We start from the raw sequence: 17067 nt of genomic DNA, 5'->3' as shown, positions 1-17067 counted from the left end.
TTCTCATGATTCCTGATGTGTGTCAGTTTTTCTTCTCTATTCCCACTGCCATTACCCTAGTCAACTGAACAGCTTTTAGCAGGATTTCCACCCTCTTGGCTTTTTCCTGTCTGTTTTGACCTGTATATTGCTGCAAGTCTAATTTTCCTATAATATTGTTGTCACAATATCATTTCCTTGCTCAGCAGCCCATAATGATTCCTGCTTGTCAACTGGTTCAAGTCTCTCCTTCCTGTTTTTCATGGCACTCGATTATTCTTTCCTATCTTTAGTGATCTGACCTGCTTTCACCCTACACAGAATGTAAACATTGGAAGGGACCATATAAATACAGAATCATAGAATGTTAGCATGGAAAGGGACTATATAAATCACGTAATTCAATCTCCTTGTTTTACAAACAAGCACCCTTCTCTCTAATCAGACTGGTTACTTCTACATGCCAAGTTCATTTTTCCTTTTGTTTTGGAGATTGTGCTATTTCCTGGCCCTGCAACATTCTCTTTTCTCCTCAGTTCAATTCAGTCCATTCTTTTCCATGAAGCTTTCTTCAGTTATTCAACTCTACACAGATTTTCTCCCTTCCCTGGATTCCAGGGACACAGTCAATAGCACACAGCTTAGGTCTTAATTGTTTTCTAATTATTTCATATTTAAAAGGCTGTTTTTGTCATCCTAGAGAGTTTGCAGACTTGGCAATGCCAGAGAACATAATTCATACTTTTCCATAACCTTCACAATAATGTTAGTTAATTGAAAGATGTCTGCACTTGGAGTGCACAAATAGATTGACCCCAAAAGTCTTAGAACTGATTTCTCAGTTCCAAGGCATAAGAGCATGATATGAGCTAGATAATTAGATTTAAATGACTTGCCTAGGGTCACACAGCTAGAGAATATCTGAGGCCAGATTTGAATCCAGAGACTGTCTATCTCTAGATTTGGCTCTCTGTCCACTGAGCCACCTAGCTTCTCTGTCCTAGTGCTATTTTAGGCTTTGCCTCACTGAGATTTATAGGATACCCTTCTTCTCACTATAGAACTCCTTGAAGGCAGGAACTGCCTTTCTTTTTGCTTTATCTTGAGCATTTAACATGGTGCCTGACCCAGAGAAGGAACTTAATAAATAAATGTCTCTTCACTTGACTTGACTTGGAGAGTAGGGGATTTAGAGGCAGAATGACAAGATTTGGTAGCTGATTGAATATTGGACTAAGGGATAAGGAGAGGAAAATGTCAAGGTTGTCAAAGTTATTTCTTTTTGAAATGTGGCTCCTTCAGAGAGGAGGGAAAATAATCATCATTGACTGAGTTCAATTCAGTTCCTTCCCTTCAGGGACACTCAGAATCACCATTAGCTTTGAAGTTGTGAACTTGGTTGTCTGTTAGAAGGGAATAGTGGTGCTCTATAATGGAAATATTGCATTCCTTGAGTTTACTTATTTCTAAAAAGAGAAACTTCACATTTTTTCCCCACTTTTCTCTTATAGTGTTCCCACTGAAACTACTTATGCCCAATGGCTTCTTTCTTTGAGAGTACAATCATCTTTCTTTTTAGGGGGCCAATTGTGTTTGACTGAAGTCACAGACTAGTCTTTGGTCTTCTACCTTCTGATTCACAGAATGTATATGGAAAGAGACTGCTGAAGTCATCCCATCTCTTCCCTGGAGACTTTTCATGCAGTCAGTATAGTTCCTGCTGTTTGGTTTAGCCTCGTTTTAAATGACTCAAGTAATGGGGCTTTTTACCATTTCCTAAGGGAAGCGATTCCACAGTCTAATAGATTTCATTGTTATGAAATGTTTCCTGAAATCCAGCTGAGAAATTTTCCTATTCTCAGGCTTGTCTCTTCGGTTTATATTTTATATCATGGTCGAGCATTCTAAGTCATTCTATTTTTTCCTTAGTTTATACATAATCCAATTATTTTGTAGTTGGTAATTCTAACCACATTGCTTGGTCAGTTGGTAGATTCTGACAATACTTAATCATCCTTCCTAAGGCAGTCTGTTTTACTCCCGGGAGACTCATTATATATAGTATTTCCAGGAAGACAATGATGATTCTTCAGCTTTCAGGAAGGGAAGGAACTGAATTGAACGCAGTCATTGATGATTACTTCCTCTCTTCTCCCTAAGGAGCCACATTTCCAACAGAAATTATTTTATGATTATACTGACAGAAGACAGATGTTAAAAGACATTTATGTTGCCTGAAAGAAGATCCTGAAAGGTGTTGGCTGGCTGGCTTAATTTTGTACTTTTAAACTTCGAAGGTAGCAAGCAGAGTATAGGGTGAAAATCACTGTATTTGGAGTTAGGACATCTGGATTCACCTCTCAGCTCTGCCATTTATTAAATCTGTGACCTCAGAAAAGTCTCTCAAACTCTTCCAGCTTCAATTTACTCATCTATAAAATGAGGAGATTGGACTAGATAATGTCTTAAGTTCTTTTTAGCAGTAAATGTATTTTTGTAATTGGAGAACACTTTGTCTGGAGAGAATTATTCTTATTTGTGAGATTATATATATGACTAGACTCTGCTTTCTTACCAGTAAAATAAGTATAACAATAAGACATTATTGTGACCCAATAATAATATTTGACTTTTTTGAGGTTTGCAAACAATTTTGCACATATCATCTCATTTGATCTTTTTTTAACAAATCCATAAGGCAGCATTGTCAAGCTCAAATAGAAATGAGGCCACTGACCTGTATATTAGGACACCTGTCAGCAGCATATTGAGCTAGAAAAACCATGTATGAACATTATCCATGTTCTATTCTATTTTTATTATGTTTTAATCTTGTTTGGCTCACTCAGGAGTGTCACAATCTGTACTTGATATCTTTGCTGTGTGGTATTGCCTGTGTTAAAAATGAGGAAGCTAAAGCTATACACTAGTAAGAGTCGGAGATAGAATTTGAACCCATCTTTCTGTTTCCAAATCCAGTCCTTTACCTGACTTTATGACTTTTGCACTGATTATTATGATTATTAATAATAATCTGGATATAATTTTTAAAACTGGTGCAGAGATTATAATCTCAGTATTTGTTTACTGAAGCTTTCTTTGCATATAGTTCTCTTAAGTAGATTTTTATCAACATTATTGTTTTTACATTGCCTAGATTTCCTCCTGTAACACTTCCCCTCCAAGCAGGTTGGAAAATAAAGTTTTAGGGAATGTAACTGCCCTCCTCCAACCTGCTTCCAAAGAGCCATCCTGTATAGTAAAGAATTAGAAAAGAAATAGAGCAAGAGAGAAAAATCCAACAAACCAGTAAATACATTGACAAATATTCCATCATAGACAATATTACATACTTGTACAACCCTCATCTCTGACAAGGATGAGAGGGTTTCTTCTTGTATTTCTTCCTTGGAGCCAAGCTTATTTTTTATATTTGTGCAATATTCATTTTCAATTGTTTTATGATTTTTATTCTTTCTATTTCCCTTGTTGTAGTCACATTCTGAGCTCCATTTACTCTATCTAGCATCAATTTATGTAAGCCTTCCCTGCTTCTTTGTAATCATTATATTCTTTATTTCTTCCAGTGGAGTACTATTCCATTTTATTCCTAGAAGCCAAATTGTTTAGCTATATCCTGCTTTGTGCCTATAATACTTTTCGGAAGATGTTGCACTTCTGGTGTCTCTCCTCGTTGGAAACAGCAGCTTTTGGATGATGTTAAGAGAACTCAATTTTCAGCTCATGCTAGCTTTTTTTGCTGATAACTATTGCTTGTTTAAAACACCTATAGAAAGATTTCAAAATAGTTTATAATGTAATATGCCTGCAATTCTTACACACAATATTCTTGAACACTTGAGGATCCTAAGAATAATAAAGCTAACAAAAATAATAATAGTAATAGCTAAAATTTGTGTAATTTTTACTTTGTGTCAGGTACTGTGCTAAGCACTTTATAATTATTATCTCACTGGATTCTGACAATAATCCTAGAAGATAGATACTATTGTTATCCCCATTTTACAGATGAAGAACCTGAGGCAAAGGGGTTAAGTGACTTGCCTAGGTTCACACAGCTAGTAAGTTTCTGAGGCCAGAATATTCTAAAAATTAACACCTTAAAAATACCCCAAAGAAATGGAGTCCTTATATCTCTCTGTGTTTCCTGAAATATTATTTTCAAACCTGTTCCTTCCTTTGCCAAACTAAATATAAAACCTCCTACGAGGTGCCAGAGCAGCTATCTTGGAAGATCTTGCTTGATTTGAGCTCAGGGTGTGACCCAGGCAGGACAGCTTGTACCCTGAGGAAGCTGATGGAGCCTGTCAAGTGTGTCTATGAATATGAAGTGATTACCATGATACCGTACTCAAGGGACCTTTTGGGAAGGAAAGTCATCTGCTTCTAGGGCCCTGGAGTTGTTGTCCAGATTTGAAGAGCAAAATCTTTGCAGCTCCTCTTAATCTTTCTAAGAGGTCTAAAATTACATCGAAATTATACCTAGAGATTAATACTTACGGCAGGGTCAAGTGTCGCTTCTGAGAAAATAGAATTCATTATTAAGTCTGGGCTGGTAAGCAGAGGTATGACAAGATACCCCCCCCCCCCATATCTCTCCTTTAATATATCTTGTCTGATATTTGAGATCATGCCGTTCAAATGTTGTTTAGGCTTTAAAAGTTTCTATATTCTGAAAGATGTTGCCTTTGAAAGTTCCCCTAATTAAAATGTTTTCCAGGAAAGCTCATACATGTTATTCGTGATATTTAATCTGGGTGATGGAAAGAATACTGAGAGTCTGAAGGTCCATCCTTGTTCATGTTCTGCTTCCCTTCACACATACTGGCTTCATGATCTTGGGCACATCACCAAGCTCCATATTATTCCAGCTCTCCAAGCCTCTCTTTTTTTTATACAGAATTTGCCATCTGTATCAGTGGGTGAAATTTCCATATCTTGGAGTTCCTTTTTGTTTTTGTTGTTCTGTTGTGTTCATTTCTTCATGACTCCACGTGGGGTTTTCTTGGCAAAAACACTGGAGTGGTTTGCCATTGTCTCCTCCAGCTCATTTTACAGATGTGGCACCAAGGCAAACAGGGGGAAGTGACTTGCCCAGGGTCACACAGCTAGTAAATGACTAAGGCTGTATTTGAATTCAGAAAGATGGGACTTCCTTACTCCAGGCCCAGTACTCCATCCACTGAACAACATAGCTACATTATTGTACCATGTGGATTCTTCCCACTTCTGAGAAAATTGTAGGTCTGCCCCAAAACAAAACAAATCAAATTCAAAATGCATTTGTACTGCTTTCATGACCAAGATGTAGAATTTTTAAAAATTAGAATAGTATATGTGGTGTAAAGAAGAGAAGAGTATGAGTCAGAAGAAAAGGATTATCTTCAGAGCTTCAGCCTCCTGATCTAGAAAATAGGGATAATAGTTCCTACCCTAACTAGTTCATAGAATTGTTGTTAGGATCAAATGAGAAACTGTATGAATGGAAAATTATAAAGTTCCATTTAAGCATGAAATATTATTAGTCATATGTCTTTTTTGTTTAGTCATGGTCAGAGATGAAGTTCTAATTAGATTTTGGTCTGTTATCACTGCAAATTGAATCCTTATATCTGTGATGCCCATCTGTCTTTATACTGGTACCATTTTATCAAGTAGATGAAAGCCCTGCAGAGGTTTGTCTTTAATGCTCCTTTTGAATATTTTCATTCTGTATGTTAAGGGGATAACAAGTTACTGTTTCTACTTTGACTTTGAACTGGATCTTGACACTTTACATCTTGAGTAAATAACGGGTGTCATGTAGTAGAAAGCACTGGTTTTAGGGTACACAGGTTGGGATCATGTACTAGTTCTGCCATTTACTATCCGGGTGTTGCTAGGCAAATCACTTAACCTTTCCAGGTCACAGTCTTCTCATCTATTAAAAAAAAGAACTGGATTAGATGACCTTCAGGGTACCCTGCAATTGTAAATTAAAAGACCATCAGGTCTTGTCATTTGCAGCTTCCTATGTGTGCTATTTCCTTTTATATAGAATATGAGCTCACTAAAAACAGAACTATCCCAATTTTCTGTTTGTATCCTCATTACTTAGCATAGTTCTTTTTTTGGGATACTCTAAATATTCCTTTCCCTTTCCTCCTTCCCTTCCATCTTTCCTTTCTCCTTTCTTTCTCTTTTTCTATGTCTTTGTCTCTCCATTTGCCTACTTTCTTCATTCCTTTAGATTCCCTAAATCTACTGTCTTTTAAAGTGCAACCTATTATCTCCTCTTCTGGTAAAGTAATGGGCAGTGGACCTTTTATCTCTATTGTGGGTCTTTGATTTATTCTGATATTTCATTGCTATTATCATAGATATTCATCAAATGGCATTAAGTGTGTTGCAAGAATTTTTGCTTAATATGTGTTGATATCTTGTTGCATCTAACTATATTCTAATGTGGAATAATATTGCAGAAAATTGCCCAGATCAAAACCCTCGTCTCAGGAATTGGGATCCAGAACATGATGCTGAAAAGCAAGTTATTATCAAGAAAGGAGATTGGCTCCGTTTGAACTCAGATGTTACAGTAAACTCTATAGTCATCCAGGATGGAGGTATATAATTGTACCACAAAGATTTGTCCCTAGTGGATTTGTCAGTGTTGATTAATACCTTGAGGGTATTTCTTAAACTGAAGTAATTGTTTAAAATTTAAATTTTATTGATGCCTTTTACATTAGTCAGAGATAGACTCTATCTTCCTCAGTAAGCCTTTACTTACAAGGAAAAAAAAATTAAGGAAAACGAAGTAACAGACCAATATCATTTATTATTTGCTTATAAAACATTTTATAATTCTCATCCCTTATTTCTCCAAAAAAGAATAGAGGTTCGCTTAGTATACTTTTGGAGATATCTAGGAATATACTGATTGTCCTGGAATATGGGAACCAGGGAAGCTTTCAAGGGGAGAGATATGGTGAATACAACTGGTGGGTTGAGACAAAACTCAATTCTAAGGGGAATGATGATACAATGGGTCATTAAACTATATTTAAATGAACTTTAGATTTATAGACTTTTTGAAATCCAAGAAACAGATAATCTCCAAAGTAAATAGAATTGGGATACATATACATCTATCACCTTAGTGTACTATGTTAGAGGTGTGAATGCTCATTTCCTCTTTATGATCATTTGGAAATGAAAATAATTTTCTTATTTTGTCTCCCTTTTGTTGGAAAGGAGGAAGAGGCTTTGTCTTTTCTTAAACATGAAATCCCTTTCTGTGGAGTTTTCAGTAACACTTGTTTGCTAGGTCATAAAAAGTGTTTTGTCTTTTTTTCCTTCTCTCCCCACTCCTTTCCCCTTTCCAGGGTTACTTGTCTTTGGAGATGATAAAGATGGATCCAGAAATATTACTTTGAGGACTCGTTATATCCTGATCAAGGATGGTGGAGCGCTTCATATTGGAGCAGAAAAATGCCGCTATAAATCCAAAGCGACCATTGCCTTATTTGGTAAATCGAATGAAGGTGACAGTATGCCAACATTTGGCAAAAAGTTTATTGGCGTGGAAGCTGGTGGGACACTGGAGTTGCATGGGGCTTGGAAAACATCGTGGACACTCTTAGCAAAGACTCTGCATTCCTCAGGGCTGACCTCAGGTTCTTACAGTTTTGAAAAGCCTTTTAACCGAGGTCTCAACGTGAGGGTCATTGACCAAGACACTGCTGAAGTTTTGGTGATTGATCGGTTTGATACCCATGAATACCAAAATGAGAGCAGGCGCCTTCAGGAGTTTTTAAAAGCCCAGGATCCTGGTCGGATTGTTGCCATTGCTGTCGGTGATTCAGCTGTCAAAAGTCTCCTAGATGAAACTATACTGACCATCCAAAATCTATTGGGCAGTAAGCTGATCAAAGGATTGATTTATAGGTAAAAGTGACCTGGTTCTCTCTTTTGTTTTTCCCCTAATTTCAGTGCAATGTTATGTAGAAGCTGTTTTCATGAAAACCTGGAGGAGAAGAGAAAGGAAAGGAAAATTTGGGGCTTCATAAAAGCACTGCATTTGGTAGTCAGAGAACTTGCAGTTCCATTTCTACTTTTTACTAGCTCTGTGACCTTGGCAATCACTGGACCTCTCCACCTCATAATTTTCTTGTCTGTACAATTAGAATGTTGCATTAGGTAACCTTCCGATTTAGAACTCTGTTGGGTCTTTTATTGTCTTTATCACAGCAGATTTGGTGTATAATGGGCCTCCTTTATTTTTTGGTTTCTAGAGAACTCACCAACTTCACTAGTGTTTCAAAGTCTTAGTGTACAAAATAAATTAAAATCGAGGCATGTAGTATAGTACAGGGTATAGACATGGGCCTGGAGTAAGGGAGCCCTGAGTTCAAATTCAGCCTCAGATACTATTTTTATGACTCTGGACTAGTCACTTAGCCTCAGTGTGTCTGTGTCCTCATCAGTAAAACAGGGATAATAATAGCACTTACCTCCCAGGGTTGTTGTGAGGATATAATGAGATAACATTTGTAAAGTGTTTTGCAAATATTATTATTTTTGCTTTGCAAAAACCTTAAAACTCTATATAAACACTAGCTATTTATAAGAGTAATAGCATTGGAAAGACTTTATTTAAAGAATTTATTTTGAGCTATCATGCATATGTTTTAAACATATGGATACTTCCTCTTTTCATACCTCCTTATTGAACTGTTTTAAGTAATTTGGAGTAGATTGCTAGTTGAAAGATTAAGTTAAGTTTCCATGATAAACTGGAAGTTATTTGGAAAATAGTTATTTTAAAAGGATCTCAGGAGTATATATATATATATATATATATATATATATAACATTGCCTTTTGTTTTTGTAGTCTAAATTTGAATCCTACTTTGTATCAAACAAACCAGAACCAGGCAAATTGGCTCAGTTCCTCGAAACCTCAAGGTATTTGAGGTAGAAAGTGATAGGAAAACAGAAATTGGAGAAGAGGCCCCATTTAGATGGGTTCTTGTCCAACATTCTAGCTGAACATGATTTTTTAAGTCAGAGCCACTCTCAGTAATACCTATAAGTATAATAAAAAAAGACATTTTGGAATCAATCTCCCAGGAACATGCTTATGAGAGGAAAAATTCTGCTTTGGAAACTAACAAGACTGAATAGTTATAGGAAACCAAAGAGCTGAAATAGGCCAATTTTCTTTTCTATGAAATTCTTGAATTAGTTACAAAAACTGTAGAAAAGGCAAAGTGGACAATAAGTAGTGCAGAATCAGAAAAAAGATGCTCTATATGAGAATATATAACATAAATGTTTATGTATATTTTAAATGCTAGGGAAATGATTCCTATATTTTCATATAGCATGATGTAAAAGTTGCTAAACCATATCTGACCACTACTTGTATTTTAATCTCCTTGATGTCAGGGTTGTTTTTGTGTTTTTCTTGGTGTCCCTATTAACATAGTGCTTGGCACCTAGTCAGTACTTAATATGCTTGTTGATTGATGGATTCTAACAATCTAGAACCTATTTTTGGTTTCCAAAATAACATCATCTGTTAATCTTGTGATGAGACAACTTAATCGAAATTCTTGCATTGCCTTAGGCTCAAACCCTACCTCTGATGCTTTCTGCCTTGGTGTGAGCTTGGACAAATCATTTAATCTCTCTGAGCCTCAGTTTCTTCATCTCCAAATTGAGGGAATTGGTCTCTGAAGTTCCTTCCAACTCTAGTGCTATGCTCCCAAATTCCCTTTTGTTTCTCACCAGATTTATGTTGCTTTTTTCCCCTCTCCCTATTAATAACTTTGGGGTTGATAGAGCAGGATCCCATGCCAGTATTCCACTCCTTTGACATTATCTCTTACATGCATAAACACTGTTCTAGTCCAGTGACATTTTCCTCAAATGTAGGAGGGGAGTGGGAGATAACATCAGTGGAATACAACATTGTCCTATAATTGCTGGAAGCAGTTTTGGTAAATAAATGAAAGATCTTTTGGTGCTTCCTTCACAAACAAGAGGCATTAATTGTGTGCAATCTTAAATAGAGTCTTTCTATTGTATCAAATGTATAAATAGAAATTTGAGACATCAGTGGGCGACAGAGCTAATCCATGGTGGGGCCAGTGTGGAATTTTTGAAAGTTTATGCTTAGTTGCTTTAATTTGATCAGTGGAGAGAGCATATCTGTCTGCAATGGGTCAAGTCTTAACTTTTTGAAGGAAGTTGGAAGTTTTTCTTTTTATGGTTGAAATCAGTTGTCTGATAGACTGACACACTTTCTGTACCTAAACTGTCCCCCTGGTTCATTGAGAATTGAGAATTTTTTTGTTCCACAATAAAAGCCATAGTTTATGTGATTTTGGGCAAGTCACTTAACCCTGTTTGCCTCCATTTTCTAATCCATAAAATGGCCTGGAGAAGGAAATGGCAAATGATTTCAGCTTTTTTGTCAAGAAAACCCCCAATTGGGTCAAGAGAAGGACTGACTGAAATGACCGAACAACAAAGAACAACAGCAAAGAGAATCACTGAAATATAGCACAGCCCTGAGACAACAAGTTAAAACAAATCCCTCATTAAATAAACCTCTATTATTGGCCATTTAATCCTTTTGCCAACAAATCTAGAAATGGATCAGTCAATAAACAAGAATTTGTTAAATTCCTACCAGGTTCCAAATGAGAAGCTTCCTGATAAAGGCTGGAGTGTCAGCCTCTAAATCAGAATGAAATGGGTTCAAGTCTTTCCTGACACATCCTGATTGTGTGAGCCTGCACAAGTCACTTAACCTTTCATTTCTTTAGGCACAGTTGTTTAAGGTTATAAATTGAAGACCTATGTTGGTAGAACATTTCCTCTTATTTTACTCTCTCTCTTTCTGAATCCTCGATAGTAATGAAATATTGGTCTAATCCCTATCTTTAGACATGTTAGGCACTGTTCAAGGGGCTGGAGATAAAAAGAAAAAAATGAAAAGTCCTGGTTCTCAAGGATCTTGCATTCTCACAGGGGAAACAACATATGCATACTTGTGTACAGAATAAATACCAGGTATAAAAACGTGGTCATGATTAAAGAAACTTAACATCTCTTGAGTTGTCTAAAAGAAATTTAAAGATTATTATAAAAATGAATCTTAGTGAAAGATCAACAATGGGGGTATGTTTTGAGAAGGGAAGAAAATGATTAAAGAACAGGTTATGATTATTTCACCTGTTGCCAAACTAGGTAAACAACTGCAAAGGAGCATACTTTTTTTTTTCATCTTTGTTTCATTAGTTATGGTTTGGAATTACAACCTCCAATGGCATTTGGACAGAGACTGGGGTGGAGGATGTTTGTGATTTAAAAAAAACAAACAAAAATATAGATCTTGTTTTGATATAACCTGTGTTCCTCTCTGTGCCCCTCCCCTTCGTAGAAAGCCATCCCTTAAAACAAAGAATTCCTTTTCAAAAGAAAGAAAAAAAGAAAATTTTCTTTAGCCAAACTACATTGTACTCTTCCACATTTGTATGCTTTGCTCTCTAAGAGCAAAGGAGTGTAGGAGGTTTCTTCTCATATTCTCTTCTTTTGGGCCAACTTTATTCTTTAAAATTTTACAACATTCAGTTTCAATTGTGTTGTGATGGTGGTTCTTACAACTTACTTTATGGTGGTCATTATATATATACATTATATATATACATGTATATACATAATTTTCCTTACTAAAGTCATTTTACTTTGCAACATTTTTATGTCTTTCCCATACCTCTATATTCTTCATACTTGTCATTTCTTAAAGCACAATAATATTCAGTTACATTTATGCCCTACAATTTGCTTAGCCATTTTCTAATTTAATTCAGTTCAAGGAACATTTATTAAATGCCTGTCATCTGCTAGGCACTGCTATATACTAGAGATTCCAAAAGAGATAAGATAGTCCCTGCCCTCAAGTAGCTTATAATCTGGGGGAAACAACATGCATATATATACATATACACACACACACATATATCTATATGCATATATATGTAAGCCATATACAGGATAAATAGAAATAATTAAAAGAAGGAAAGCACTGGAATTAAGTGGGATTAGGGAAGACGTCCTGTAAAAGTGGCCATCTTTATTTTTCAGTTCTTTGCTATGTGGGTTAAAAAATGGTCCTATGATTTCACTGGCAATGTAGATCAACAACTTACTCTGCATTTATTGTCTTAGGACACTGAGAGGTAAAATGATTTCCTAATGGCCTCATAGCCAATATTTGTCAGAAGTGAGACTTGGATCCAAGCTCAATCTTTGATTTTACTCTGCCTTGGATGTATTGATTATATGGTAATAAAAGGGGAGGACCAGTTTCTTTTCCTATTAATGGTAGTGAAAAGTATGACAATCACTTGGTTTCCTGATTTACTACAGAATTCTTTTTAAATATATTTTTTTCCTCCCAGACAAGCCTGGGCTTTAGTTGCTGTCATTGGTGGTGGAAGTGCCTCTTGCAACGAATCAGTAAGAAACTATGAAAATCACAGCAGTGGAGGGAAGGCTCTTGCCCAAAGAGAATTTTTCACAGTTGATGGTCAGAAGTTTGCTGTAACAGCTTATAGTGAATGGAATGAAGGTAAGAAAGTACAACTCACACTTTTATGAGATATTGGTCAGTTTTGTGACAGATGGTGTGTTTCTTTTTTTCACTTATGTGGTTAACTTTTACCAGTCACAGAATGAAAAAGTTTATAGGGCAGTAAATTTATGCCAGAGAAGCCTTTAGTTGAATAGTGCCAGGCAAGTCATCATCACTTGGCATCTTTCTCCCCCCAGAAAAACCAAATTAATTGAGAATAGTAGAATCTGAAGACAGATCCACATTGTAGGAGGAATGAAATCTATCTAACTTTTTAGCATAAGATTATGTCTTTCACCGACATGAACCAATGCAGAGTGAAATAAGCAGAACCAGGAAAAGATTGTACACAGTAAAACAGCAATATTATCAAATGATCAGATGTGATAGACTTTGCTACTAACAGCAATACAATGATCCAGGATAATTCTGAGAGACTCATGAAAAAGAATACTTTTCACCTTCAGAGAAATAACTATTGGAGTGAGAAGCATATGATTTATCATTTGCTTATTTTGGGTATATGTTTTAGGGTTTTGGTTTTATACAATTATTCACTTAAAATGAATAATATAGAAATGTGTTTTGCATGATAATACATGTATAACCCACACTGGATTGCTTGCCAGCTCTGGGAGGGGTAGAGGTGGAAAGAAGGGAAATTGAAATTTGGATCCTATAGCTTCAGGAAACTCTTGTGGAAATTTGTTATTAAATTTAAATTTAAAAAAAGATTATGTATTTCACCCACATTGCAAAAGATAGCTAACTATATGGAAATCTAGATGCACTGGTAGCAAGATTTGATTGTGGAGTTCAAAATATCTCCAGGCCTGCCTCCATGAAAACCACTTGTGTACTCAGGATAGATAGTTTTTTGTAATCCACAAATAATAAGGAATTCATTCTTTAATTGGGCCTTTTAAAAAATATAAACATCTATAAATATTGTGCTTAAATATATAGTGTTTAAACATGCACATGCCTAGAATATTACTCCTCTCCATCTTGTTTTATTGAATATAAATTTAAAAAAAATTGCTTCAAAGCAAAACTCACACGATCCTTTTGGTGGAGAACAACCTTGCCATATCAAGTCCAAAGAGAATTTAAACCCTGATTATACTGGAAGGCGTCTGTCAAAATATCATCAATTACAGAGTTTTGTTTTGTTTTCCATATTCTCCATGACTCTTTTTTCTGGAAGAGGTGGAAATTCTATTCAGGAAACAGGGAGAATGAACTCTATTTCCTGCCTTCCTTCCTTTGCTGGGGTGCCAATAGGAGGTAGTTTCAGGCAAGGTTTTCTCCTAAAGGTCAAAGATTGAGAAACTGCTGAAAGATATTAAACCTCCTCACTCAGTTCTCCCTGTTCTTGCTCCCTACCCCTTCCTATCACTTTCTACTCCTCCATCCACGTTGCACAACTTTTCACGTCTCCCTACCAAAACTAGATATTTAAAAATGTAAATAATCATTCCAGCTTAGGCACAGTGGAATTGAAAGAATTCTGGGTTTGAATACCTTTCATGTTTCTCAGTTCTGAGTAGTTGGTGAGCATTTCTCCTCCTCATGATCTGAATATTAAATATTAAATATTGATGATTATTACTGGTATGGGTTGTTTTTTTTAACCTTGGGTTTGATTTGGGGTTAAAAAAAAAAGTCTGTCTTAGAGCTTAGTCCCTTGGTCTCAGATTCATGCTGTATGGCTGGTAGGAAATACTTTAAATTCATCTTGCTCTTTCTATAAACCATTCAATAATGTATATAGATAAGTAAGCACAGGGCTAAAGGGATTGCATTTCAAAGCTCACACATACTATGTTTGACCAGGAGAATTTCCTTCGTGCAATGTGAAGTGATCTTCCTAGTTCCAGGCACTTGGAATCTCATGTATCTTCATGCTCTTTCTGACAGGCACCCATTTCCCATAATATCAGCATATTCTCACTTACCAGAAGTGAGATGAGCGTACAGTGACAGTATTCATGAATCACACTTCCTTGAGATGACATGGTATTTTTCACTCCAGCTGGATTCTAATTTAGACAATAATTACAAGGTCTCAAAGTTTTTGACAGTTTCAGCTGGAGGAATTTAGTCACATTTTTATGCCATCTGCTCCAGTTTATGCCTTGACTCTTAAATTCCTACAGGAATTTTGATCAGTGATTAGTTTAAAGAGGACAAGGCATCAGGTACCTACAATACTGACTTCATGGGGCCATATTGCAAATATCAAATGAGATAATGTATTTAAAAGTACTTAGGAAACCTTAAGGTGTCTTGCAGAAAGCAGGTGATATTATTACCAGAGAAGGTTATAGGTTATCAAATATTCAATTCACATCTTCAGAAGAAAAAAAAAGTTCTTGGATAATAAAAGTTGTATTATCCCTTGTTTTTGTATACATTTTGAATATTCTCATGCGGTATAGTGGATAATAATAAGAATGATGGATTTGGAGTTAGCAACATCTCAGATACTTATTGGCTGAGTGATCACAGGCCAATCATTTAGTCCTGAGCTTTAGTATAAAAGAGATGATACTTGTGATACATTGTGGTTGTTCCAGTTGTATCCAATTCTTTGCTACTCCATATGGAGTTTTCTTGGCAAAGATACTGGAGTAGTTTTCCATTTCTTCCTCCAGATCATTAACAGATGGGGAAACTGAGGAAAACAAGGTTAAGTGACTTACTCAGAATCACAAAGCTAAGCAAATATCTAAGGCCAGGTTTGAATTCAGGTCTTCCTGACTCCAGACTCAGTGTTCTATCCACTGTATCAACTAACTGTCCTGTCATACTTAGCTTACAGTTTTGTTATGAGGCTTAAATGAAGTATCTTTGAAATATTTTGTATGTTTTAAATCTGAGTATTTAAAAATATTATTAATGCTATTATTATGCCAAGTCTGTGATTTCATTAACACAAGGAATTGTTTTACCTCTTCCTTTACCAATTTGGATTGTCATCTTCATTTGCTATGTTTTTTAAAAGAAAACCATTACATTCTTATTTTTAGTATATCCTCATTACATCTGAACATGATAGATAATACTCTTAAATTTTCAGAAGGGAATTGTGTCATCTTTAAAGATGAGCAAGGAATTTAGGTAACCCTCCCCAACACATTTTTAATTCAGCAAACATTTATGAGATTCTTTGTCTTCAGAATATTGTGTTGACGGATATAAAGTTTAAGTCAACCATGGTTCTTGCCCCCCGGGAGCTTGCAGACTAGTAGAGGGATATGGAACATACATGGATCACTATAATATACAAAAATATATAAAAGTATGTTAAAGAATAACTTCTAAAGTTGTTTCATCTTGAATTTGGATGCTGAGCAAGTGATAGAGATGTGACTTTTAGGAAGTAGAATTCCATGTTAATATTCTTTTAAAAATTGCTGTTTTTTTGTTGTAGGGGTATCCCTTTCAGGTTTCCAGGTAGAGATCATAGACGGGGTAAAGCTCCATTTGGTGGATGACGTCAGTAGCTGGAAACCTGGAGACCAGATTGTGGTTGCAAGCACAGATTATTCAATGTACCAAACAGAGGAATTTACTCTTCTTCCTTGTCCTGAATGCAACAACTACCAGGTCAAAGTCAGAGGTACAAAATGGATTCCCATTTTTCTTAATTTGAAATGTAGAATTTTTCTAGTCTAATTCCTTTTTTTGGTAATTTTTCTCCTTATTCATGAATTGCTCCACCTAATGACAAGATCTTTGCCATAGAATTCATTAAGTTCTGGAATTATAGCATTGGTTTTGAGGCAGAGAAGGACCTGAACTCCCAGCTCTAATACTATATGTATAACCTTAGAGAAGTCATTTTAAGCACCCCATTTTAGCCTCCCAATTTTAAACTCCCTGGGCCTTAGTTTCACTGTCTGTAAGATTAGGAGTTTGGATTAAATGATCTCTGATAGCCCTTCCCTCTTTAGATCTTTGATCCTATGATTCTGTGACCTGAAGTCCTTAAAGATTTTGGTTTACATTTTTTTTTAAACTATAGAGAGGTATAGGGGCAAGAACATTGGATTGTTGATTAGGATATCTGGGTTCTAGAACTAGCTTTGCCATTTATGCTGTAACTTTGGGCAAATCACAACATTCAAGTTTTGTTTTGTTTTTTTAAGAAATGAATTGTTCTTCAATTATTTCATTTGTATTTAATTTTTTTCTGACCCCATTTGGGGTTTTCTTGAAAAAAATACCAGAGTGATTTGCCATTTCCTTTTCCAGCTCATTTTACAGATGAGGAAACTGAAGCAAGTAGGGTTAAGCGGGTCACACAGCTAGTAAGTGTCTGAGGCCAGATTTGAACTCAGGAATATGATTCTTGCTGGCTCTAGGCCTGCTACTCTTATTAGTTGCAGTTTTTAATTTAAAGAAAATATGAGTTCCTTTTAAGCTAAAAAGACTA

At 35.8% G+C, this 17067-nt stretch overlaps 1 protein-coding gene across 3 annotated transcripts in view; it reads left to right on the top strand.

The window, feature by feature from the left end:
• CEMIP2 (cell migration inducing hyaluronidase 2) overlaps positions 1-17067 on the top strand; it is a 94533-nt gene that overhangs the window by 23202 nt on the left and 54264 nt on the right. For all 3 annotated transcript variants that reach the window (XM_007498563.3, XM_007498562.2, XM_001365179.4), the window contains exons 3-6: positions 6462-6602; positions 7365-7926; positions 12454-12623; positions 16063-16251. In XM_007498563.3, the coding sequence (XP_007498625.2) occupies positions 6462-6602; positions 7365-7926; positions 12454-12623; positions 16063-16251 (1062 nt within the window). The remainder of the gene's footprint in view (positions 1-6461; positions 6603-7364; positions 7927-12453; positions 12624-16062; positions 16252-17067) is intronic.

Source organism: Monodelphis domestica, chromosome 7 (genome assembly GCF_027887165.1).
Source record: "Monodelphis domestica isolate mMonDom1 chromosome 7, mMonDom1.pri, whole genome shotgun sequence".
Lineage (NCBI taxonomy): Eukaryota > Metazoa > Chordata > Mammalia > Didelphimorphia > Didelphidae > Monodelphis > Monodelphis domestica.
The sequence above is the reverse complement of the archived record's forward strand: the minus strand, read 5'-3'. Positions and strand labels throughout refer to the sequence as shown.